This window comes from Oncorhynchus masou, chromosome 28 (genome assembly GCF_036934945.1).
Source record: "Oncorhynchus masou masou isolate Uvic2021 chromosome 28, UVic_Omas_1.1, whole genome shotgun sequence".
NCBI classification, from domain to species: Eukaryota; Metazoa; Chordata; class Actinopteri; order Salmoniformes; family Salmonidae; genus Oncorhynchus; species Oncorhynchus masou.
The window spans coordinates 71,032,632-71,060,631 of record NC_088239.1 but is presented as its reverse complement, the minus strand read 5'-3'; the positions used below and the strand labels follow the sequence as shown (position 1 = coordinate 71,060,631).

Below are 28,000 nucleotides of genomic sequence, written 5' to 3'. Positions count from 1 at the left end.
ATGTAGTGTAACAACCCAGAAAATTACTTTATTTCAGAGATATGCAGCAAACAGTCAGATACTGTTACCTAAAGTGTACATAAGACAGGAAAACACCATAAATAACATTAACATACTGTATACAGTACATGTATTGTTGAAGGCTTTTAGACCAGCAAAGGGGGGACCAACTTCATTAATGCCCATGCTTTTCAAATGAGATGTTCGACAAGCAGGTGTCCACGTTTGGCCATGTAGTGTACCTTCAAAAGGCCCTTTGTCAACTGTCCAAATGACTTGAATCTGTGCATCACACTAAAAAGGGATAAACCAAGCCACTAATTCCTATAATAGTGTTAGATACCACTGTGAAAACAATATTTTTTGGTGAAACGTTTCAATTTGTCGTTATAATATTGGTATCAAAGTCTTTGTGGAAATCCATTGCAATTCTAGTTGACTACAAAACCTATAATGCACTGCTCTCTGGGGTGGTTTGCTAATGTATCTGTCAATATGCCTTGTATACTGTTGTTCAGGTTAGTTATCATTGTTTTAGTTTACAATGGAGCCCCTAGTTCCGCTCTTCATACCCCTGATACCACCTTTGTCCCACCTCCCACACATGCGGTGACCTCACCCATTACAACCAGCATGTCCAGAGATACAACCTCTCTCATCATCACCCAGTGCCTGGGCTTACCTCCGCTGTACCCGCACCCCACCATACCCCTGTCTGCACATTATGCCCTGAATATATTCTACCATGCCCAGAAATCTGCTCCTTTTATTCTTTGTCCCTAACGCTCTAGGCGACCAGTTTTGATAGCCTTTAGCCGCACCCTCATACTACTCCTCCTCTGTTCCGCGGGTGATGTGGAGGTAAACCCAGGCCCTGCATGTCCCCAGGCGCCCTCATTTGTTGACTTCTGTGATCGAAAAAGCCTTGGTTTCATGCATGTCAACATCAGAAGCCTCCTCCCTAAGTTTGTTTTACTCAATGCTTTAGCACACTCTGCTAACCCTGATGTCCTTGCCGTGTCTGAATCCTGGCTCAGGAAGGCCACACAAAATTCTGAGATTTCCATACCCAACTATAACATTTTCAGTCAAGATAGAACTTCCAAACGGGGAGGAGTTGCAGTCTACTGCAGAGATAGCCTGCAAAGTAATGTCATACTTTCCAGGTCCATACCCAAACAGTTGGAACTACTAATTTTAAAAATTACTCTCTCCAGAAATAAGTCTCTCACTGTTGCCGCCTGCTACCAACCCCACTCAGCTCCCAGCTGTGCCCTGGACACCATTTGTGAATTGATTGCCCCCCATCTAGCTTCAGAGTTTGTTCTGTTAGGTGACCTAAACTGGGATATGCTTAACACCCCGGCAGTTCTACAATCTAAGCTAGATGCCCTCAATCTCACACAAATCATCAAGGAACCCACCAGGTACAACCCTAACTCTGTAAACAAGGGCACCCTCATAGACGTCATCCTGACCAACTGGCCCTCCAAATACACCTCCGCTGTCTTCAACCAGGATCTCAGCGATCACTGCCTCATTGCCTGTATCCGCTACGGAGCCGCAGTCAAACGACCACCCCTCATCACTGTCAAACGCTCCCTAAAACACTTCTGTGAGCAGGCCTTTCTAATCGACCTGGCCCGGGTATCCTGGAAGGACATTGACCTCATCCCGCCAGTTGAGGATGCCTGGTCATTCTTTAAAAGTAACTTCCTCACCATTTTAGATAAGCATGCTCTATTAAAAAAATGCAGAACTAAGAACAGACCTGACTGCCCACAAAAACATCCTGTGGCGGACTGCAATAGCATCGAATAGTCCCCGCGATATACAACTGTTCAGGGAAGTCAGGAGCCAATACACGCAGTCAGTCAGGAAAGCAAAGGCCAGCTTCTTCAGGCAGAAATTTGCATCCTGTAGCTCTAACTCCAAAAAGTTCTGGGACACTGTGAAGTCCATGGAGAACAAGAGCACCTCCTCCCAGCTGCCCACTGCACTGAGGCTAGGTAACACGGTCACCACCGATAAATCCATGATTATCAAAAACTTCAACAAGCATTTCTCAACGGCTGGCCATGCCTTCCTCCTGGCTACTCCAACCTCGGCCAACAGCTCCACCCCCCGCAGCTACTCGCCCAAGCCCCGCCAGGTTCTCCTTTACCCAAATCCAGATAGCAGATGTTCTGAAAGAGCTGCAAAACCTCCCCCTCTTCAAATGGGGAGACACCCTGGACCTAAACTGTTACATACCTATATCCATCCTGCCCTGCTTATCTAAGGTCTTCGAAAGCCATGTCAACAAGCAGGTCACTGACCATCTCGAATCCCACCGTACCTTCTCCGCTGTGCAATCTGGTTTCCGAGCCGGTCACGGGTGCACCTCAGCCACACTCAAGGTACTAAACGATATCATAACCGCCATCGATAAAAGACCGTACTGTGCAGCCGTCTTCATCGACCTTGCCAAGGCTTTCGACTCTGTCAATCACCATATTCTTATCGGCAGACTCAGTAGCCTCGGTTTTTCTGATGACTGCCTTGCCTGGTTCACCAACTACAGTGTGTCAAATCGGAGGGCATGCTGTCCGGTCCTCTGGCAGTCTCTATGGGGATGCCACAGGGTTCAATTCTCGGGCCGACTCTTTTCTCCGTATATATCAATGATGTTGCTCTTGCTGCGGGCGATTCCCTGATCCACCTCTACGTAGACACCATTCTGTATACTTCTGGCCCGTCCTTGGACACTGTGCTATCTAACCTCCAAACGAGCTTCAATGCCATACAACACTCCTTCCGTGGCCTCCAACTGCTCTTAAACGCTAGTAAAACCAAATGCATGCTTTTCAACCGTTCGCTGCTTGCACCTGCACGCCCGACTAGCATCACCACCCTGAAATGGTTCCGACCTAGAATATGTGGACATCTATAAGTACCTAGGTGTCTGGCTAGACTGTAAACTCTCCTTCCAGACTCATATCAAACATCTCCAATCTAAAAATCAAATCTAGAGTCGGCTTTCTATTCCGCAACAAAGCGTCCTTCACTCACGCCGCCAAACTTACCCTAGACTGACTATCCTACCGATCCTCGACTTTGGCGACGTCATCTACAAAATAGCTTCCAACACTCTACTCAGCAAACTGGATGCAGTTTATCACAGTGCCATCCGTTTTGTTACTAAAGCACCTTATACCACCCACCACTGCGACCTGTATGCTCTAGTCGGCTGGCCCTCGCCACATATTCGTCGCCAGATCCACTGGCTCCAGGTCATCTATAAGTCCATGCTAGGTAAAGCTCTGCCTTTTCTCAGTTCACTGGTCACGATGGCAACACCCACCCGTAGCACGCACTCCAGCAGGTGTATCTCACTGATCATCCCTAAAGCCTGTCTGTTCACACTGCTATGCTTTATCATGGCCAGGTCGCAGTTGCAAATGAGAACTTGTTCTCAACTAGCCTACCTGGTTAAATAAAGGTGAAATAAAAAATAAATACAACACACTATAATACCTACAGTTGAAGTCGGAAGTTTACATACACCTTAGCCAAATACATTTAAACTCAAATTTTCACAATTCTTGACATTTAATCCTAGTAAAAATTCCCTGTCTTAGGTCAGTTAGGATCACCACTTTATTTTAAGAATGTGAAATGTCAAAATAGTGATTTATTTCAGCTTTTATTTATTTTATCACATTCCCAGTGGGTCAGAACTTTACATACACTCAATTAGTATTTGGTAGCATTGCCTTTAAATTGTTTAACTTGGGTCAAACGTTTCAGGTAGCCTTCCAAAAGCTTCTCACAATAAGTTGGGTGAATTTTGGGCCATTCCTCCTGACAGAGCTGGTGTAACTGAATCAGGTTGGTAGGCCTCCTTGCTCGCACATGCTTTTTCAGTTCTGCCCACAAATGTTCTATAGGATTGAGGTCAGGGCTTTGTGATGGCCACTCCAATACATTGACTTTGTTGTATGCTTCCAACTTTGGAAGTATGCTTGGGGTCATTGTCCATTTGGAAGACCCATTTGCGACCAAGCTTTGACTTTATGACTGATGTCTTAAGATGTTGCTTCAATATATCCACATAATTTTCCTTCCCATGATGCCATCTATTTTGTGAAGTGCACCAGTCCCCCCTGCAGCAAAGCACCCCCACAACATGAGGCTGCCACCCTCGTGCTTCACATTTGGGATGGTGTTCTTTGGCTTGCAAGCCTCCCCCTTTTCCTCCAAACATAGCAATGGTCATTATGGCCAAACAGTTCTATTTTTCTTTCATCAGACCAGAGGACAAAAAGTATGATCTTTGTCCCCATGTAGAGTTGCAAACCGTAGTCCGGCATTTTATGGCGGTTTTGGAGCAGTGGCTTCTTCCTTGCTGAGCGGCCTTTCAGTTTATGTCGAGATGGGACTCGTTTTACTGTGGATATAGATACTTTTGTACCGGTTTCCTCCAGCATCTTCACAAGGTCCTTTGCTGTTCTGGGATTGATTTGCACTTTTCGCACCAAAGTACGTTCATCTCTAGGAGACAGAACAGGTCTCCTTCCTGAGCGGCATGACGGCTGCGTGATACCATGGTTTTTATACTTGCGTACTTATTGTTTGTACAGATGAACGTGATACCTACAGGCGTTTGGAAATTGCTCCCAAGGATGAACCAGACTTGTGGAGGTCTACCATTTTTTTCTGAGGTCTTGATTTCCCATGATGTCAAGCAAAGAGGCACTTAGTTTGAAGGTAGGCCTTGAAATACACCTCTAATTGACTCAAATGGTGTCAGAATCAGAATCTTCTAAAGTCATGACATAATTTTCTGGAATTTTACAAGCTGTTTAAAGGCACAGTTAACTTAGTGTATGTAAACTTTTGTCCCACTGGAATTCTGATACAGTGAATTATAGTGAATTATTATATAGTGAAATAATCTCTGTAAACAATTATTGGAAAAATTACTTGTCATGCGCAAAGTAGATGTCCCAACCGACTTGCCAAAACTATAGTTTGTTAACAAGAAATTTGTGGAATGGTTGATAAACGAGTTTTAATGACTCCCCCCTAGGTGTATGTGAACTTCCGACTTCAACTGTGTCAAATTCAGCATGTTATGTAACTTGCTTGCTGTATAATCGCCTAAACACATTTAAGAGTATCTCAAGAGTTCAGTTTACATTTCGTCTCTGTCCAGAGCGAGTGCAGATTACGTTGGTATGGCAACAACGGCCCGAGATGGTATTTGAAGGGGAAATTAAATTGAATAATTTGGTGCAGTTTTAGATTGAGCACATCTAAGCGTAATATATACTTTGTCATGATATAAACAGATGAATGTGTTCTAGACAAATACGCCCATACCATATTGACTGATTTGACGATCTGGAGTGCAGGTAATAGTTTAAATGTTATGAAATGTAATAGTGTGTTATCCCCTATCTAGTACATTGAGTTTATAAACCGAGGTGCAACATCACGAGACTTCCGGGAACGCTTGACAAGCAGACCAGTCCGGGGTTTGAGAAGTCAATGAGAGAAATCACAAATTCTTCCTTCGTTAATTTTCACAATTTAAAGGCACAACCTAGAATCGAGACAATGTTTAAAGTATTTGAACATGTTATTACCCCAACCTCGGTAAAGTACTGGGATTGATTTGCAATTTTCGCACCAAAGTACATTCAGGCCTAGTGGTAAGAGCGTTGGACTAGTAACCGGAAGGTTGCAAGTTCAAATCCCCGAGCTGACAAGGTACAAATCTGTCGTTCTGCCCCTGAACAGGCAGTTAACCCACTGTTCCTTGGCCGTCATTGAAAATAAGAATTTGTTCTTAACTGACTTGCCTAGTTAAATAAAGGTAAAATAATAAAAATAAATTTACAAAAAGTGACAAACTGACATGTTTTCAATTTTCGTAAAAAACAAGGAGATGACGACAGACATGGCAGCTCTGCTTCTAGCTCCAAAGCAACTTTGTTTTGTTAGATACTACTGCACTGGAGCTATGAACACAAGCATTATGTGCATGTGACCAATACAATTTTATTTGAGTGCCTTTGACTTGACGGCAGGCACTTGCGCGAGGCACAACCCAATAACGTGTGAGCTTAGGTAGCCAAGTGGTATCAAGGATTTTATCGGAGAACCAGTTTCTGCCCGTCTTCTTTTCTGTAGTCTTTATTGTAGCTATGATGCATTACTATTTTCCTGTGTTTAATATATCTTTCCACATTGAGGTTGGAATAATACTGTGAAAATTATGCAATTGTAGTGTAAGAGTTGTTTTAAAAGACTACCTGAAATTTCAGCCTGTTTTGGTGGGTGGAGTTTGCCTGCCTATGACATCACCAGGCAGTAAATCCATTAATAGAATAAGTAGTTCCAAACCTCTCTGCCAATAACATCTAGTTTCCCCCTCCCCACTTAGATTACTCCCAGACAGTCCTAGCAACATTTTTGGTTGAGAAAGTGCTCTTGTTAAGCTGTTTCTTTTTTTACCATTTTGATTGCAGAGGATGTGCACAGTGCAACAATATGATGAAGTGTGAATATTTCCGTCACCCACACACAGGAAAACAGTTCTAAATAAATTACGTGTTCCACCACCCATGTTATTTACATTATTAAATGTCCACGTGGGCTCTGCTATGTCGGTAAAACCTCCCGCTCTCTCAAACAGAGAATTAGTGAACATAGAAGTTCAATCAGGAGAAACGACAGGGATTATCCAGTCGCAGTACACTTTAATGACCTTTCAACCTTAGATTTTGTGGCATAGAGAAAGTTAAGATATCAGACAGGGGAGGTGATATTAATAATACTCGGAGTAAAAGAGAATGTTTTGGGATTTTCAACCTCCAAACATTATTTCCTAAAGGACTTAATGATGAAATGCCTATGTTTTTCCTACGATGTACCCAATGATTAATGAAAACTTGCTATGTCCTCATTGTGGTTTTACAGACGTGTTTAAGACGTAATATTTATGAAATGCAAATTGTATAAATTTGGTAGCATTTATTTGTTTTCCCCTTTGCCACCCACATCCGTTCCACACATCGAAATGGGTTGGTGGGGCGAGGTCTACATAAGGGTGCTAATTTAAAATAAAATCACAAAAGCTCTGACGAGGGCCGTGAGGCCGATACGTAAGCTTATTAAATATCAGTGATACTATCAAGAGCAATGTGCGGTTTCTTTTTTCCTTGAAAACAACTCATTTCCTCCAATGTAAGTCAGTCATAAACAAAAACAAATTAAAACATTTACCTACAGAAGCATCCACACATTTTTCCCACAGCAATCCATTTGACCTACTTAATTTCATCCCAACTTTATAGTGTTTACCCGTTACTTGAGGAGCAAAATTCTCAAATGAAAATTGTGCACTTTAACAAAAATCTTCCATTGATATCAATGCATGATTAGAGCAGACAGTCGGGTTTAAGCACTACTTTTACATTTGGCTCAAAACTTATTTACATCGTAACAAACGAAACTCAAAGAAAAGGGCATCTACCCGGAACGGTGGCCTGAAACTGACACATTTGAGTTGCATGTCTCTATAAATACTCACATGCTTCATCAAAACCATTCATACCTGTGCTTCACCCTAACAGATAAGTCTCAATATGATCCACAATCATCCTCAGCCTTATTTCTCTTTTCTTTATGGTGTCCACCGTATTTCCATTCACAGGTAGTCCCTCTTGTGCCCCAGGTTAAAGGGTTACTCTCTGATCCCCATCAGCAGCTTCAGTAGGTGGGCCTCCATCACCTGTTGAACTGGTCAGAGAAGAGAGACATGTTTCAGCCATAGCCTACTACTGCACAGAGATCATGCAAAAAATTGAGGTTTTAGAAGTTTAAAAAAATGAAAAGCAAATGTCTGAAAGTTTGAGTATTGCGCAAACAAAAAAGGCAAGTATCTGGTAGGGTTCATTAAATGTAAATAGGAATGCTAGTTAGTTAAAGTTACAGCGCCAAAATACCAGCATTTTAAACGTTAAATCTCTGTTCATACCATAGGACAAACATCCAAGTCATGAAATCTTAACAGCTACTGGGCTTACTTTGAGCATGGTTTGTAAAGTGGGATCTGATACCATAACAGATGACATGTTTATCCTTGGCATACACAACACTATAAAAAAAAGTTTACTTCTGATCCTAGTGGAACAGACTGTTAGAATCAGAGGAGATCCTGCTAAGATGGCCTCATTTGCATAATTGTATCAAAACACAGAAATCTGATTGTGGAAGAGGGGATGTGGGGGGAGGGCAGGGATTACTGTTATACACGGACTAGAAGGAACTCACCAAATACCAAGATAGTAATCTCGCTGCACAATATCTTCATGAAAGTAGACCGGGCATAACACAAATAAATAAATGCTATATTTCCACTTTATGTATGTATGGCTAGACTACAAGACCTCTTTAGTCATGATATTTGAACTTGTTCTTCATGATGAAAAGTATATAGCCTAAATATGATCTGTATGAGATGCATATTTGTATACCATTCCTATGGCCCATTGCCACAGCCATATCCATAGCGTTGAAGCCAGAGTCAGACTCAATGGTGGGGTCGGCGCCACTTTCTGTGACAGGAAAGGATGGAAGATGTCAGATTACAGACCTGCCTGGATCAACACAGCCTAAATATAAGCAACATATCTCATCAAAATCAGTGCAGACCAAGCCTTTAACACAACATATTGTCTCAGTTAATAAAAGTCATAGAATCATTCATCTAGAAAGTGACAGTTGCAACCAATGCGGTTGGTTAGTACAGTAAGTCTGCTGAATGGAAGGTCAGTCAGGGCTTCATTTCTTACTGTACATGCTCCAGCCCCTCAGGCAGTTCTTACCTAGGAGAATTTCCACACAACGCAAATGATTTCCATGGACAGCGTAGAGAACGGGAACCCCTCCGTTCTGAAACCGTAAGAGTGAAATCTTCAACATGAACAAATGTTGCTCTATGATTGGTTTGACATACTGTACATTAAAATTAAGCCATACACAAGAATACAGATGAAAATCCTGATGTAACATTCCTACCCAGTCATATTCATTGACATCCACCCCACAGTCGATGAGCATCTTCACGATGTCTGTGTATCCCTTGCTGCAGGCCAGAGACAGAGCGCTCTCTCTGCCTTTAGCCAACAGGTTGGGGTCCGCTCCCTAAAGGAAGAGGACATGGAAGAGACCCATGGTGAGAAAAGCGTCTGGGCTAAACGGATTCAACAATACATACTGTATACAGTATGTTAATGTTGTTTGTGGTGTTTTCCTGTCTTATGTACATTTTAGGTAACAGTATCTGACTGTATGCTGCATATCTCTGAAATAGTCATTTGCTGGGTTGTTACACTACATCACCAAAAGTATGTGGACACATGCTTGCCCAACATTTCATTCCAAAATCGTAGGCATTAATATAGAGTTGGTCCCCTCCTCGCAGCTATAACAGCCACCACTCTTCTGGGAAGGCTTTCCACTAGATGTTGGAACATTGCAGCAGAGACTTGCTTCCATTCACCACAAGCATTAGTGAGGTCAGGCACTGATGTTGGGGGTACTAGGTCTGGCTCGCAGTCAACGTTCCTGTGACGTAGAAGTCCGTCACTGGCCGCGGGCAGCATTTGGTTCTTTCACGCACACACATATTCATCACTCCTCACTGCGCCATTATAAGATAAGTTAACAATGTGGGTCGACACACAAATTAACTTCTGTCTTGGTGCATGCATTTCACACTTGTCAATGTTCATATTTGAGAGATACAATAATTATTATACTTATCAATGTTGTGGATGAGCGCATTGTTTGTTTGTTCTGTTCCTCTTTCTCCATCTCTGTAGCTTCCGGGTATGCTGGAAAAGGACCCGAGCTAAGGGAATTGAGTTGGCTTTATAGTGCCTGTCCCAAATGGCTCATTAATGCATATGGGCATATTGAAAGATATTGTCAGTAGTGATGTAATGTTGAAAATGTTATGTTGTGATATTGTTTAAAACCGTGTTGCAATGTATATCCTTTAGTATGTTTAGTTCATGGAAAATGTAGGTTTGTATTGTTAATTGACTAATTAATTAGGGTTAAATGTTCTGAGGGGAGGGGCTAGCCCTACAAAAGGAGCCTCTCTTTCAGTCATGAAAAGGCAGTTTTGGATTGAGCTGTGGATGGGGCAGCATTGTTTTTAAGCTGTCCCATAAGGTAGACGTTGATGGCAGTACTGTTGTTTTTTGTTCCGGAATCACTTGTAAATAAACACCTTTGCACAGAAGAACTTTTGCGGTTCCGCCATCTTTTTTATTTTGATAGAGGTTAGGTTATCCAGTTTAGCCTACTCTACGTGAGGGTTCCAATCCATCCCAAAGGTGTCTGATGGGGTTATGACTCTGTGCAGGCCAGTCAAGTTCTTCCACAGCAATCTTGACAAACTATTTCTGTATGGACCTCGCTTTTGGTACTGGGGGATTGTCATGCTGAAACAGGAAAGGGCCTTCCCCAAACTGTTGCCACAAAGTTGGAAGCACAGAATCGTCTAGAATGTCATTGTATGCTCTAGCGTTACAATTTCCCTTCACTGCAACTAAGGGGCCTAGCCCGAACCATGAAAAACAGCCACAGACCTCCTCCACCAAACTTTACAGTTGGCACTATGCATTCAGGCAGGTAGCATTCGCCAAACCAAGATTCATCCATCGGACTGCCAGATGACTGCGCCAGAGTCCAATGGTGGCAAGCTTTACACCACTCCATCCGACACTTGCCATTGTGCATGGTGATCTTAGGCTTGTGTGTGGCTGCTCAGCCATGGAAACCCATTTCATGAAGCTCTCAACAAACAGTTATTGTGCTGACGTTGCTTCCAGAGGCAGTTTGGAACTCGGTAGTGAGTGTTGCAAACGAGGACAGACAATTTTTACGTGCTTCAGCACTAGGTGGTCCCACTCTGGGAGCTTGTGTGGTCTACCACTTTACGGCTGATCGGTTGTTACTCCTAGACTTTCCACTTCACAATAACAGTACTTAGTTGACCAGGGCAGCTCAAGCAGGGCTGACATTTTACGAACTGACTTATTGTAAAGGTGGCATCCTATGGCATTGCCACGTTGAAAGTCACTGAGCTGTTCAGTAAGGTAATTCTACTGCCAATGTTGTCAATGGAGATTGCATGGCTGTGTGCTCCATTTTATATACCTGTTAGCAACGGGTGTGGCTGAAATAGCCAAATCCACTCATTTGAAGGGGTGTCCACATACTTTTGTATATACACCACTGTATATACACACACACACCACTTCAAAAGTTGGAGGTCACTTAGAAATGTCCTTGTTTTTGAAAGAAAAGCTCATTTTGTCCAGTAAAATAACATCAAATTGATCAGAAATACAGTGTAGATATTGTTAATGTTGTAAATGACAATTGCAGCTGGAAACAGCAGATATCTTCATGGAATAGCTACATAGGCGTACAGAGGCCCGTTATCAGCAACTATCACTCCTGTGTTCCAATGGCATGTTGTGTTAGCTAATCCATGTTTATCATTTTAAAAAGGCTAATTGATCATTAGAAAACCCTTTTGCAATTATGTTAGCACAGCTGAAAACTGTTGTTTCTGATTGAAGAATCAATAAAACTGTCCTTTAGACTAGTTGAGTACCTGGAGCATCAGCATTTGTGGGTTCGATTACAGGCTCAAAATGTCCAGAAACAGAGACTGGTGTTTTGCGGGTTCCATTTAATGAAGCTGCCAGTTGAGGACTTGTGAGGCTTTGGTTTCTCAAACTAGACACTAATGTACTTGTCCTCTTGCTCAGTTGTGCACCAGAGCCTCCCATTCCTCTTTCTATTCTGGTTAGGGCCAATTTGCGCTTTTCTGTGACGGGAGTAACTTCATTAAATAGTACCCGCAAAACACCAGTCTCAACACAAAACACCAGTCTCTTTGTTCTTTTGCCCTTCTTAATCTTTTCTTTTTATTGGCCAGTCAGATTGGGCTTTTTCTTTGCAACTCTGCCTAGAAGGCCAGCATCCCTGTCGGACTTACGATTACTGATAGTTAGCTAATATGTCTAAGGAAATAATAAAGACGAAACTCAACTGTCTAGCTAACGTTATTGTTAGCTAGCCCAAGATAGGCTCGCTCTTGGGTGAACTAGAGCTGTTCTTTGCAACTCTGCCTAGAAGGCCAGCATCCAGGAGTCGCCTCTTCACTGTTGAGACTGGTGTTTTGTGGGTACAATTTAATGAAGCTGCCAGTTGAGGACTTGTGAGGCGTCCGTTTTTCAAACTAGACACGAATGTACTTGTCCTTTGGTTTTCTAATGATCAATTAGCCTTTTAAAATTATAACATTTGATTAGTTAACACAACATGCCATTGGAACACAGGAGTGATGATTGCTGATAATGGGCCTCTGTACACCGATGTAGAAATTCCATTAAAAAAAGCAATTTCTAGCTACAATAGTAATTTACAACATTAACAATGTCTACACTGTATTTCTGATAAATTTTATCTTATTTTAATGGAAAGAAAAAAAGTGCTTTTCTTTCAAAAACAAGGACATTTCTAAGTGACCCCAAACCTTTGAACGGTAGTGTATAGTGCATGTCTCAACATGTTGTTGTTCTTACGTTCTGGAGCAGGAACTCTACGACAGCTATCTGTCCGTGTGCTGCGGCCCACATCAGGGGGGTGAAGCCTTCCTCATCCTGCAGGTTAATCACGGTCTCTACAGCGATACAAACGTCAAAGCGGTCAGTAACATGTTTTACATATTTCTCGTCAACCTGTGAAGCCCTTTAGAGACATTTGAGTAAATGTTATTCTTATCTTACCAACTGTTAATTATGTGACTGTTCATGGTTGTAACGAGCCCAACATCAATATACCATTAACAAACAGATATAAATACAACTCCACCCGGAGGGACATTGCCACCTTGTTCAATCCTGCTGGCCAAGAACACCATTTCTCCCTGTGCTGCCAGCTGGTGAATGGACAGGGCTGGAAAGAAGGCATAAGTCACATGTCAGAGGTCAAGCAGCCATAATTCAATGTTAGAGTCAAGTACATTTTAGGTTGTAGTCTATGTTTAAGAGGGTAAGTGACATGTGACAAACTTTTTTTAGTTTAGGATGAGCTCAGGTACTTACAGTGGACCAGAAGAGGAGTGGAGGACACCTCGTTTCCACGGTGCTTGTTGGTGAGTGTTGTCGACTGTTTGATGGGGGAGAAGTGTTTGGTGGTGGATGGGGTGTAAACATGACGCACTTGTATCCCTGGTGAGGGCGACGTCTGAATATTACACTCGGCTGAAAGAGGTAAAAGAGAGATAGCATCAACCATCAGCTCAGCTCAATTGAGGAGCAAAATATCTCCTCTGATTTTCTGGGGTCAAATATGGAAATCACATTGTAATACAAATAAAGAGTGCATCAACACTTGGTCGTCAGTTGGTACCTTTAAATAAAACAGACGCCACTTCCAAGTCGGAATTGACCTGGTCCTGGATGTTTTTGCTGTCCTCCTCGTTGAGCGACTTGACGAACCTTGAGCACACGTTCATATCAAAGCGGTTGGGCAGGATGAACTTGATCCCCATGGCCACGTTCTGTGCACCTGTGTCGTCCACACTCCCACCCGGGTGTTCTGACTTGATGTTGCTCATATCTGGCATCACACATATCCCCTCCATCTCTTCGGAGACCGAACTGGTCCTACCTGCTACTGAACCTGTGTCCATGACCGAGGCAGTGACACAGTGAGTCAGAGGGTCAACTCTGCGCTGGGTGGATGTGATCTATCTGGTAAATAAACGCTTTGATCACCACATCCGGTCTCCAATAGAAGATGCGTCTAAAAGCCTTGAATGGATACAAAAGCAATATCAGAATGTTGTAACGTTAATTCAAGTTAGTGTGTGCCTATGTCATCAATTTAAGCATGTAAAGCTGATCTCTTTTGTAAAAAAAAAAATCATATTTAATACTACAACAATCATGAATTACTACTGTCTAAGTGTCAACAATTAAAATAAAATGGGTAACGTTAGTGATATGCATAAATCCAACAGGAGAGAGTGGGGTTGTAAGTTAACAGACAATGATCATTCCTAAATAACAGCATGCGTGCACAAACAAGTTCGAAAGCTTGTATTCCGCATCAGTTGAGACAAGCATTGTCTATGCAACTTGCTAGTTTTAAAAGAGCTAGCTAGCTAATTCTTGGACCTTCAACCAAATTCTGTTCGACTTACGAAACCCAACTGTCTAGCTAACGTTATTGTTAACTAGCCCAAGATATGCCCTCTTGGGTGAACGAGAGCTAACTAGCTAACCAAGTCTGAAGTATTTCTGTCTTTCTGGCTTAGTGTTAGCTAGCTAGCATGGTTAGCTATCTAACAGACCCAGCAGAATCCCTTACAAGCAAACTAACGTACTGATTACAAGCACAAATGAAACCGTAGTAAGGTGAGTCACAATAATACATAATGATATCTTACCTAGTAACACATTGTGTAATGTTCGCCGGTGTTGCAACGATTTGACAGCTGGCTTTGTGCTTGTTTTGATGTTTCTCGCGCATGAGCAGTTTCTTCAGATCAATGTTTTTTTCTCTACATGTGACAGATTTAATTGTAAAGGTATGGGTGAACGATGCTATTCAGAAAACAATTATTTATTCTAGTGAAAGACCTATTAAAGCAGATTTTTGTATTTTAACTTAAATTAATGGATGAATTGGTTAAATTAAACTAAAATAACTCCACCTCTAAATTAGATACAGGCTACGGACTAAAAATGTGGGTAGAATATTGAGATTTCCAAAAGGCCCCATGTAGGCCTATGCATCAAAATCGTTGAGGTCTTGGGGACCTGTGTTTTTACCTGTGTCAGAGCCAAAAACCTGAATCATGTTGAATTAAAGTTACCATGACATTTTGCAGTGTTTGTTTAATCCCTTTTAATACAAAATGTTGAATAATAGATTGGGCTACACTTACACCGGTTACACTGCTGTGAGACTAGAGATCACAGTTTGGTCAAATGCTAAAAGTTGGTTTATGCAAAGTTTTTTCTGAGTCCATAGGTTCTTTAGAACAATAATGACATATTTTCCTTGACCTACATGTATCAAATGAAATGTTTCATTATTAAATTTATCAAGGAAAATAGAACCAGGCAGAAGTGTGGTAGGTGTTTATTTAATCTTTGATTTGTTAAATGTTATGTTGATAATTTCATTCTAAAATGGAGTGAGAAAGGTACAGTATGTATAAATGTATATGGTACCATTCAGATCCAATTAAAAACATGCATTGACCAAGCTTGCTATTTTAAGTGTTTCCTTTGTGCTGCAAAATCTGTTCATCTCGCCATTTGAAGTGTAATTTCTGCTTGAATAATCTGGAATTACGCATTTGTTTGAGGCGGTCAGAGGTTCCCCTTCACTGGTCAAAGTTGCAAAATGCTCATCTGATTTAGGGGGATATGACAAATATTTCACTCTAATATGTCAAGTCCTGCCTTAGAGTGTATGCTTAAATTAACCACTGCTCACTTTTGTTTTTGTCGAGGCGTTTTTACAGCCAGACCCCTGTCCGGATCAGGGAATTTGGGGCACATCTCTCTATTCCAACCGCTAGTATTTACTATGCATTTGGCAGCGATTACAGCCTTGAGTCTTCTTGGGTATGGCACTAAAAGCTTGGCATACCTGTATTTGGAAAGTTTCTCCCATTCCTTCTGCAGATCCTCTCAAGCCCTGTCAGGCTGGATGCACAGCTATTTTCAGGTCTCTCCAGAGATGTTCGATCAGTGTTCAAGTCCAGGCTCTGGCTGGGCCACTCAAGGACATTAAGACTTGTCCCGAAGCCACACCTGTGTTGTCTTGGCTGTGTGTTTAGGATCTTTGTCCTGTTGGAAGGTGAACTGTCGTCTAAGTCTGAGGTCCTGAACGCTCTAAAGCAGGTTGTGCTGCCACCACCATGCTTCACCGTAGGGATGGTGCCAGGTTTCCTCCAGACATGACGCTTGGCATTCAGGCCAAAGAGTTACATCTTGGTTTAATCAGACAAGATTATCGTGTTTCTCATGATCTGAGAGTCTTTAGGTGCCTTTTGGCAAACTCCGAGTAGGCTGTCATGTGCCTTTTACTAAGGAGTGGTTTCCGTCTGGCCACTACCATCTGGCCACTCCACCATAAAAGCCTGATTGGTGGAGTGCTGCAGAGATGGTTATTCTTCTGGAAGGTTCTCCCATCTCCACAGAGCAACTCTAGAGCTTTATCAGTGTGACCATCAGGTTCTTGGTCACCTCCCTGACCAAGGCCCTTCTCACCTGATTGCTCAGTTTGGCCAGCTCTAGGGAGAGTCTTGGTGGTTCCAAACTTCTTCCATTTAAGAATGATGGAGGCCACTGTGTTCTTTAGGACCTTCAATGCTGCACACATTTGTTGGGTCCCTTCCCCAGATCTGTGCCTCAACACAATCCGGTCTTGGAGCTATACGGACAATTCCTTCGACCTTATGGCTTGGTTTTGGCTCTGACTTGCACTGTCAACTGTGGGACCTTATATCCAATCAATATAATTTACCACAGGTGGACTTTAATCAAGTTGTAGAAACATCTCAAGGATGATCAATGGAAACAGGATGCACCTGAGCTCAATTTAGAGTCTCATAGCAAAGGGTCTGAATGCCTATGTAAATGTAATATTTCCGTTTTTAATACATTTGCAAAAATATATAAAAACCTCTTTTCGCTTTGTCATTATGGGATATTATGTGTAGATTGATGTAGCAAAAAAAGTAATACATTCTTAAGTAAGGCTGTAATGTAAGCAAATTGTGGAAAAAGTCAAGGGGTCAGAATACTTTCCGAACAACTTTGCTGAACAATTTACTAAATGGCCACCGGACTATTTCTATTTACATTGACCCCCCTCCATATGTTTTGTACTCTGCTGCTACTCGCTGTTTATTATCTATGCATAGTCACTTCACCCCACCTACATATAAAAATGACCTCAACTAATCTGTACCCCGCACATTGACTCGGTACCGGTACCCCTGACGACATGGATGTTATTGTTATTTTATTGTGTTCATTTTGATTATTTTTTACTTTAGTTTATTTGGTAATTATCTTCTTAACTCTTCTTGAACTGCACTGTTGGTTAAGGGCTTGTATTTCACGATAAATACAAGCCCTTAACTTGTATTTCATTTCACGGTAAGGTCTGCATTTGTTGTATTCAGTGCATGTGACAAATAACGCCTGACTTGATATGGCTAGGGCACTTACAATGCAGCTCACTTAGCTCATAAAATGTATGAATAATTGAATAACATTTTTGCAGGACATGGTTACTAGTTTTGGTCAGGGATCAATAGGCCTATAGACAATAAGTATTATTGGATTTCTCTGTCTGTGGAAATCTGATTTGATACAAAGTATCAACAGCTAAATGAGTTGAGTTGAGTTTTGAGTTTATTTTTATTTTTACAGGGGCAGTGCACATTAATCAACGTTTCAGTAAAAGTGCCGGTTTTAGCCAGCCGGCTAATTTTCAACCGCAGTCCCTGGGCAGGTTATTAAAACAATTACAATATAGACAATAGCAACATAGAACAAGCAAGACATAGCAACATAGGACAAGCAAGACATAGCATACAGACAGAGCAACATAGAGCAAAAAGCAGCAAGACAAAATTCATAAAAGCAACAAAGTGTTTCCACACCTCACAAGCTACAGACAACAGACAACATGGAAAGCGGCAACACACAGCTAGGGACCATGTTCACAAATCTGATTGACCTTTAGCCATGTCTTCAAGCATTTTGTGAAAGTGTGATATGTGGTGCAGTTATGTGTGTCTGATGACAGTGTATTCCAGACATGGGAAGCTCTCACAGAGAATGCAGATTTACTAAAGGTGCTTTTCCTTAGGGGAACTATACAGTCAACTCTCATGGCAGACCTTGTGGATCTGCTGCCATATGTCTGGGTTTTCTGTTTAACAAAAATATTGAGTGGAGGGGGAGCCAGGCCATTAAGGATCTTGAATACAAGACATGCGTCGGTGTATTGCACAAGATTTTCCCAACTCAAGAGCTCATGCTTTCTAAGGATGTGACAATGATGATGGCTATTGGGCTTCCTATCAAGCACTTTGAGAGCCTGTTTGTAGACAGACTGAATAGGTTTTAATGTTGTACAGCAAGCTTGGGCCCAACTAGTCAAGCAGTATGTTAAGTGGGGAGTATCATAGAGTTGAAGTACAGTTTTGCTACCTCTGTAGTCAAACAATTTCGTATAAATCAGAAATTAGCTAGGTTGAATTTAGTTATTTGAATTACCTTTTTCACATGCTTTTTAAAAGAGAGGTTGGAATCAAGTATGATGCCAAGGTACTTAAAATCGGATACCACCTGGAGCTTCTCCCCTGACACATAGACATCTGGCTCAGTAGCATCTGTTGCCCTCTTTGTGAAGAACATGCAAACAGTTTTTTTCACATTGAGATGCAAACACGAGTCACTGAGCCACTTTGTAACCTGGACCATTACAGTAGTGAGTTCTTGTGCAGCTTGTTGTTTGCTCTTTGCATGCACATATATCACTGTATCATCTGTATACATTTGAACTTCAGACCCAGTACAGACAGAAGGCAGATCATTAATGTACAGGCTGAACAGGAGGGGCCCCAGTATTGACCCTTGGGGCACGCCCACATCATAGCTACGATAGGGCGACAGCTCATTGCTCACTCTGACACACTGAGTTCTGCCTTCAAGCTATGATTTCATCCATCTCAAGGCATCAGGGGAAAAGTTGACAATTTTGTGATGAGAATCTCATGGTTAACAGTATCAAAAGCCTTCCTTAGGTCCAGAAACACAGCCCCAACAGCACCCCCTTTGTCCATCTTGGACTTCACATTTTCCAGAAGAAAGCAGTTGGCTGTTTCTGTGGAGTGTTTCGCTCTGAAGCCAAACTGCATGGAGTGTAATGTGAAGGGGCTGTTGTTGAGGTGGGCAATCAGTTGTTCTGCTACACACTTTTCAACAACTATCAACATATATCATATCACAGCTTTCTTTCTCTGGGTTGTTTATGTCTGAGTAATACAGATTGTTTTGTATGGTCATGGTGAATAGTTTGTATTTTAATTGACCATTGAGATGTGGTCACTGAATAGTTTGTTAATAACAACCCATTCTAGTCAGGTGTTTTGTCACAACAATGTCTGGGTGTTACTGGTATTACGCCTTCCTGAAACTAACTGTATGCAAATCATAAGACATATTAAATAGTCAATGGCACATTCATTAGGCTACATAATTTCCTCTTAACCAAAAGATGCCTCTCTAGGAAAGTAAGCCATGGTAGATTTAATAGATCCGTTTCACCTTCTATTGAGTGTTGGTTGACTTCTATTTCTTATGTGGCCTTGCTTTCATTGTTTGTTTATTTTTAGGTATGCAAAGCTGCTGCAAAGTGGAGATTTCCTGACTACATGATTAGGATTTGCTGCTGTGCTGTATGAAAACGGTTTTCAAGCCCCTGGAGTATTTATGCATTTCATTAGGCCCATAATCTTGACTATTGACATTCATTAAGTAACCTCTAACTTGTTTGCTGTTTGTGCATACTTTCTCTTTCTGCATGCTTACACACAAATAAAGCAAATATTATAACAATGCACTCACAATGATGTATCACTGTAGTTTCACTTGAGGCCTCACACCTCATTTTAAAGTGAAAAACACTGTTCATCCAAGGCATATTGTGCATGTCTAAAGCAGAGATTACCACTACTTGAAAACTGATTACCCCTACATGAATGAAAAACGTGAACTTTAGGTCAGAAGTCAACTATTTCATACACAATATATTCCATACACTTATAACATGCTGTCTGATCAATGAGAAAAGCCTTGTAGGTCTAAAATAAGTCTGAACACGAAAAGTTGAGAATGAGAGAAATGGTTTCTTTTCCAGCCTTCTATGAATAAAAATGTACAGCATCCCAAGAGAGATAGGGATAGCTTTTACACTGTCTCAATTAAGTTAATGAACCAATTGCACCATCACAGGATCCTCTTTTGTACTGTTTTTTAGTTGTCTGTTTGTTTTCAGAGTCTCTAATGAGGGAGATCAGGGGTTGTGGCCTGCCACTGGCGCAGTACGGGACACCAGGGGCCAGCAGGATAAAAAGCTTCCAGGTCAATAGCATGGAGCAAATCACCTCGCTCCAAAATCTATGTCACTTATCACACGCAACTCAAGCCCGAGTCACCTTATTTCCCCAGCATGCGATGGACGATAAGTCTGCCCTCCTGCTGTGACCATAACTCATACACCTCACACCATCTACAGAATAGCCTACTGACTTGCATGTTAACTCAGCTAACATTTGAGTCATTTAGCAGACATGTGTATCTAGAGCAATTTGGGTTAAGTGCCTTGATCAAGGGCACAGTGACAGATTTTTCACCTAGTCGGCTCTGGGATTCAAACCAACAACCTTTTGGGTTACTGGCCCAACACGCTTAACCACTAGGCTACCTGTCGCTTAGCTATTGAAAGAAGGATGCTGAGTTAACCACACCCCTCTTCCAGACTGAATGATGTCTAGTTAACCGCAACCCTCTACCTGACTGAATGATGTCTAGTAAACCGCAACCCTCTACCTGACTGAATGTGTTACATCTGCCCCTGCCACGCCCTCTACTTCTCATCCTGTGTCTCCCTAACCTGCCGCCACACCCCCAGTGCTCTCTCCCTCTGTGTGGGTGTATCTGATTGTGTGAGTGGAGACAGGTGTGCTGGAGTCAGAGCAGATTCCCACCAGCTGCAACCTGTTCCATAATCAAGACCTCTACAAATACTCAGCCCTGCCTCTTCCATGCTGTCAGATTATAGCCTCTGCTCAGTCAGTCTTCAGGTCAAGCCAGTTGTGCTTGCATAGAGCTTATTATCTTGTGGTGCCACGTTTCCCTAACCTGATCCTGCTTTTCTCTCCACCACAGTTTGGTTCGCTCTGACTCCGGTCCCTGTCGCCAGTCCCATTGTCTCGTAAGTCCTGCTTCCCTGCCCTGGACCTCCGCTCTAATGCTTCCTTGGATTCCGCCTCGGACCTGCTTACCCTGCCCCTGCTTCCTTTGCACCAGCCGCAGCCTCAGTTCCTGGTTCCCTGCTACACGCCCGAGCATCCCCTGGCCTGTACCCCCCTCTTTTCAATAAATACCTCATCACTGTCTCCTCTTCTGAGTCTGCACTTGGGTTCACCTACTCCACCCCCGTAACAGAATGATGTTAAATCTGATTATTGGTGCACACTCATGTATGTGTCTGGAAGATGCCACAACCACAATATACTGTGGATGTGTCAACAAAACCAACATTTTGCTGATGCAGAAACCAACTGGGACCCAGGCTAATAGAGAACTGTGTTTTTTAAATAGTGTATGACAAATACATGTGGATAACATAAACATGTCTTAATTTATTTAACCTTAATAACAAATAAAACATGTCAATGGATGTAAGATGAAGTTAAACTCATCTAAATTTCAGTTTTTACCCAAGGTCTTTCCTCAAGGTTGTATCGGTGTTGGGTAAATGGGGGTATATCTGCAGCTCGGGCATTTGATCCCAGTATATGATGTCATCTAATCACCACTGGGGGACAGTATAGACCAATTTGACATACCGGCACTTGAATCGAGTTCATGACGAGTAACTGAACTAAACTTTTTGCTATTGAACGTGTCTCATACAATGAGTTGGCAAATCTGATTTTACTAACAACATATGAAAGTGTAGTTTTGTCTTTAAACAAAAATATTTAAAAAGTTCATTTTTCAGATGCTGGGTATAAGAGAAGCCTATGAGAAAACAATGTATTATGCAGTATATGCAGTCATATATCATCATATGCACATGTTGGCCTTTGGTAAAAAAAAAAACTATTATTCTACAGGTAGCATATGAATCATGTTGCCTGCAGATGGCAGACCTTGTTAAGTCTAATCACCTTAATGAATTAAGTGTTGTCAGAGATGGAAGAGGAAGAGAGACACCCCACTCACTTTTTTTTCTGGTTCAATGAAAGTCAATAAACTAAGTAGACCAGACCCAGCTGCTATTGCATTTGTGTTTTTTCTCTCCAATGGTACACGGACTGAGTGAACTATCTTCATTTAGCCACCACCTTTGGTGTTGCCATACATTTCACACATTTCTTCATTAACTCAGCTGAAGAATTGCTGCAGACAATTTAGGTTACAAGCTATCCTCAATGGTACAACTGCAGTGGTCTCTGCCTGGTCTTCAACTGTTTCCCCAGCCCCCCTATGCGTTGTAGGAATACTCATAGGCTGATGTTAAATGATGGTTTTACTGCTGCTCCTGTTGCTGTTGCCTATGAGCTGTAGCCTAAACTAAAGATATTCTCCATTCGATATTTGCTCAATGTTAGTTAATGGCTAAAGAGCAGGAAAGGCGGGCACTCCATTTGGTCTCCCTTTCATTTCCTCCCCTGTTGCTATGGTCACTAGTAGAGTATGACCTTGTATACACGAGTGCAGCAACAAGTTAGTGGAGAACAGCAAGATATCTGTTTTCAGTATGGTTGGGGGTTGGAGGCTCCAAGACTGGTCACTTATAGTGGACCTTATAGAAGGCCAAGCAGAGCAATAGAAAGTGCAACATTCACTACCCATGCATATTTAGTGTTTTGGATTGCATATTCATCCAGCTACCCATGGAAATAAACTGTTCCATACAGATTCATTCTTATGTTATTACTTATTAATTAGGCTACCATTTTACCATGCAATAGGCTACTGTAACAAAACAACCGTTTTTGGGAACAGTTTTAACATTTTCAAAATACTATTGTTTCTTCAGAAGGTAGTGATAAGGGAACCTATTATATTCAATACTATTATACTATACTATTCTATTCTATTCTATGTACATGGCAAAGAGACTCCCACTCATCACAACCTCACCTGTGTATGAAAAGGGTTCTATCAAGTTGCGTCATTTCTCCCATCTCATCCAGGTCTGTGGACACGTGACCGTGTTATTGTGGCTCTCGCCGTGGACCGTGAACGGGCGAGGAGAGACCTGCCTCTTCACGGATAGAGGAGGGGCTGGACCGTGGCGCGGGGTGGAGGACAGGACGGATTGAACGAAGCCTGGCAGCCGTGCTTTGGAAAACCCACTTCTCCAAAAATAAAGTTTGACCACATTCTTCTTACCGAACGGAAGACTTCACAGAATAGATTCGCTTATTTTTCTCCGTTTTTATTACCATTGCTTATTGGGAAAATGACTAAACCATCAGACTTTTAGGAGAAAATACATTGGAAAGTGTCGCTCAACTTTCCACACAGGAAGCAAGGTCTAACTGCAGATTGCGGACGATTCAGGTAATGTCAAATCCGAGAACACGAGCGCTTGACACCTACTTGACACCTACTCAAAAAATATATCCAGACAATATCGAAACATAGCCTACACGTAGGCGATGTCTCTTTGTCAACATTGATGAAGGGATTCTTGAAAATAAGTCACTATTATCTAACATGTCTAAAAGTTGTTGAGCAGAGCAGAGGATAGAGGTACAAGATGAAGATGCTGAACGAACGTTACTTGTTTTCTGCATAGCTTTCTGATGCCACTCAAAATTCAAGCACTTCTCTTTCAATAGGACATTGGCATAGTTCAGCTGACTGCGTCTATAGAAGGATGATGTTGATGATACAATGCCTTATAAATATATAATCACACCTGTATAATGAAGTGTCGACTACTGCTGAGGTTGGGCTCCCTCTCTCTAGAGTCTAGTTCCTCTCAAGGTTTCTTCCATACCTCTGCAGTTATTTGCCACTGACATCCTGCGCTGTTCTTTCTGGGTACTTAGGTCCAACCAGGTTTTTGTTCATCACTTTGTAACTAATGCAATACAATAACAAAAAAATGTGTCAGTTCCTAATGTATTGTTAGCGAAGGTCATTGGTTCCGTTACCCTGGATAAGGATCCATGTTTGAGAGTGTAGTGAAAGTGTTTATAAGGCATTATGTGTATTGTTGATTATCTAAGAGCTGTTTCACTTCCTTCCTCTTATGAAATGATATCCTGTTGGTGGCCTGAACTGACCTGGCGTGAGAAGGTTATTTTCCACATTCTCTGGTTCACTGGGAGGAAGGAAGAAGGCGGATGAGAGGGAGGAGGAGGAGGGGAATGGGGCGAGGAGGAGGATGATGATGAGAGTGAAATGTTAGATGATTGTTTGATCTGTGTAGTTGTTCTGTCGGAAAATAGGTACCATATTCTATTGAAACCTGCTCCTTAATAACATAAAATAGATAACATTTCCACAACCATAAAATTCATCATATTTCCATATCAGCTATCTTATAAAAGGTTGCAAAAAGTGAGCTAATGGAGCACTTATGAGGAACACAAACAGTTAAGCCGTAGTTTTAATAGGTTATACTGTCTACAAAAATCGAATCAAATCACATTTTATTCATCACATGCTTCGTAAACAACAGGTGGAGACTAACAGTGAAATGCTTACTTACATTACAGGCCCTGACCAACAATGCAGAGAGAAAGAAAATAGAGAAACAATAGAAAAGTTAAACAATTAATAATTCAAGTAATAATAAATGCACAACGAGTAATGATAACTTGGCTATATATACTGAACAATAATATAAACGTGACATGCAACAATTTCAAAGATTTTACTTAGTTACAGTACATATAAGGTAATCAGTCAATTGTAATAAATAAATTAGGCCCTAATCTATGGATTTCACATGACTGGGCAGGAGTGCAGCTATTGGTGGGCCTTGGAGGGCATAGGTCCACCCACTAGGGGGCCAGGCACAGCCAATCAGAATGAATTGTCCCCAACAAAAGGGCTTTATTACAGACAGAAAAACTCCTCAGACAATCCCGCAGGTGAAGAAGCCGGATGTGGAGGTCCTGGGCTGGCGTGGTTACACTTGGTAACCAGTTTTGAGGTCAGTTGGACGTACTGCCAAATTCTCTGAAACAATGTTGGAGGCAGCTTATGGTGGAGAAATTAACATTACATTCTCTGGCAACAACTCTGGTGGACATTCCTGCCAATTGCACTCTCCCTCAAAACTTGAGACATCTGTGGCATTTAGTTGTGTGACAAAACTGCACATTTTAGAGTGGCCTTTTATTATTCCCAACACAAGGTAAACCTGTGTAACGACCATGCTGTTTAATAACCTTCTTGGTACCAGTACTGAGACCATGTGCAGGGGTAGAGGCAGATACTGTATGTACATAAAGTGAAAGATATGAAGATATGAAACAGATATGACAGATATGAAACAGTAGCAGCAGCGTATGTGATGAGACAAAAAGGTTAGAGCAAAAACAGTCAATGCAGATCGTCCGGGTAGCTATTTTGTTAACTATTTAACTAATTATTTAGCAGCCTTATGGCTTGGGGTTAGAAGCTATTAGTTTCCTAGACTGAGGACTTCTGTTGTGCTTCTCTTGACAGCTGTGTTACATTGTCATCATTCCACCTTGCATCCTTTTCTCAGGGGACTTTAATCATTCTCTAATGCATAACTGAGTATATAGCTGGGTGTTCCTGAGAACAATCTTACAACCACACCTAAGAGGCCAATGTGCCAAAGACAATGAGCTAGTACATTTTCTAATTACCAAATAGTATGGTGAAATCAAGATTTACCTGTTCAGGTGATGTACGGTTGATGTGGGTGATATCATGTGAGAGGAAACAGATTTGTTCACACTTGACCTCTCTGGACCTTCACATTTGAAAATATTTCTGGCACATGACCAGATGTCAAAACTAGTGTTCCTTCTGGTTTTGACGTTTTTGTACTCTACTGTGTGCTGTTCATTGTTCACGTTAGCTAGTCTCCTCAAGGCCAGTCCTAGTGTCTGGTTTGTTACACACAGACACACTGAAGAGGTAGAGAGGTCAAGGGTCAGTGTTAGGTCTTTTTCAAGGAGAGTGGAGTGTGTTTCTGTTTGGGACCTATCCTGTGTGTTGTGTAACCCAAAGGCTAAGGCCTAATAGGAAAATAGGCATGCTAATAAAGCAGGGAGTCCCTCTCTAACTCCTATATGGCAGCACATGGCTCATCTGGCCAGGATACACACACTACTTGTCCTGAGCTTACAAACAGCCACCCTACACAGTACACACATAAACTGTAGGGATGGGGCAAAATATCGATACAGTAGAGTATCGCAATATTATTTTAGCCTATTTTATATCGACAAGTAGTGATTTGTAAAAATATCTCTATATATTTTTTGCTAGGTAGTTAAAGTTATCTATTAGCTAGTGCAAGTTGGTCGTACCAAAACTTAGGTATTTCTCATCCTATAGTTTGTTCTCCATCATATTTTTAAATGTTTTATGTGTGCCGGCAGGTTTTCAGCACTTTTACTTCCAAAACATGTTTTTCCATGGATCTCTTTTGTTCCTCTGCAGCAGACATATAGTGAGCAATATGTTTGGAACATTGAATCACAATAAAGTTGCAGTATCGAATCATAATACATAAAAAATCACAATACATATAGAATTATAATACATAATACATATCGCATCATATTGTGATAATATCGTATCATGAGTTCCCTGGCAATTCCCAGCCCTAATAATAGGTTACCCAACACTCATATTATGGAAGTTCACTTTTCTATCCATAGTTTTTTTTTTATCTGACCCCACAGCCATGATAATGACAATACCATGATAATGATAATACCCTAATGATAATACCATGATAATAAAAATATCATTATAATCATAAAACGATGATAATAACAATAACAATACCATGATCATGATCCTACCATGATAATGATAATACCATAATGGTGATACCATGATCATGATAATATCATAATGACAGTTCCATGATAATGACAACACAAAGATGGACAATACCAGATAATAGTAGTACCTGTTACAGGATCAGGAGGATCATGCCCCAGCCTGCGGCATCAGGACTTTCTTTATTGACAAAATAGCTATAGTAAGTGAAAAGGACAGTGCTATTCATTTTTTTATTTGATTTTATTTACCTTTATTTAACTAGGAAAGTCAGTTATTTACAATGACGTCCTACTAGAAGGCAAATGGTCTCCCGCGGGGACGGGGGCTGGGATAAAAATACAAATATAGGACAAAACACACATCATGACAAGAGAGACAACACAACACCGTGACAACTCTCCAGCACACCACTCAGTTTATCACCTGTCAGAATCTTCTGGTGAATCACATGGGGTTGTTTTGATGTTGTTTTAGAGCCTTTTATTGTGTAATGACAGCTCTTTTTAAAGGCCTGAGGCAGTAAAAAGCGAGATTGTCCAGTGTTTTACATACACTGTGTACAAAACATTAGGAAAACCTTCCTAATATTGAGTTGCACGACCCCTTTTGCCCTCAGAACAGCCTCAGTTCGTCAGGGCATGGACTCTACAAGGTGTCCAAAGCGTTCCACAGGGATGCTGGCCCATTTTGACTCCATTGCTTCCCACAGATGTGTCAAGTTGGCTGGATGTCCTTTGGGTGTTGGACCATTCTTGATTCACAAGGGAAACTGTTGAGCGTGAAAAACCCAGCAGCATTGAAGTTTTTGACACACTCAAAACAGTACGCCTGGCACCTACTACCAGACCCCGTTCAAAGGCACTCCAATATTCTGTTTTTCTAATTCACCCTCTGAATGGAACACATACACAATCCATGTCTCAATTGTCTCAAGGCTTAAAAATCCTTCTTTAACCCTCCCTTTCATCTACACTAATTGAAGTGGATTTAACAAGTGACATCAATAAGGGATCATAGCTTTCACCTGGATTCACCCGGTCAGTCTATGTCATGGAAAGAGCTGGTGTTCCTAATGTTTTGTA

The 28,000-nt window shown here is 41.6% G+C and overlaps 2 protein-coding genes across 2 annotated transcripts in view; one reads left to right on the top strand and one right to left on the bottom strand.

Annotated features, from left to right (window-relative positions):
• Positions 1–3: 3 nt before the first annotated feature.
• LOC135518180 (ankyrin repeat family A protein 2-like) lies at positions 4–14,641 on the bottom strand. Its single transcript, XM_064943134.1, has 9 exons — positions 14,531–14,641; positions 13,489–13,892; positions 13,182–13,340; positions 12,967–13,032; positions 12,660–12,757; positions 9,070–9,195; positions 8,877–8,943; positions 8,526–8,606; positions 4–7,788 (listed from the first exon to the last, which is right to left on the bottom strand). The coding sequence occupies exons 2-9, from the start codon at positions 13,769–13,771 to the stop codon at positions 7,733–7,735; spliced, it is 936 nt and encodes a 311-aa protein (XP_064799206.1). The 5' UTR covers positions 13,772–13,892; positions 14,531–14,641; the 3' UTR covers positions 4–7,732.
• An 8,582-nt stretch (positions 14,642–23,223) lies between these two features.
• Positions 23,224–28,000, top strand: part of LOC135518179 (rho guanine nucleotide exchange factor 28-like) — a 109,563-nt gene continuing 104,786 nt past the window's right edge. The window contains 1 exon segment of the mRNA XM_064943133.1: positions 23,224–23,474. The gene's annotated coding sequence lies outside the window, so the exon portion shown is untranslated.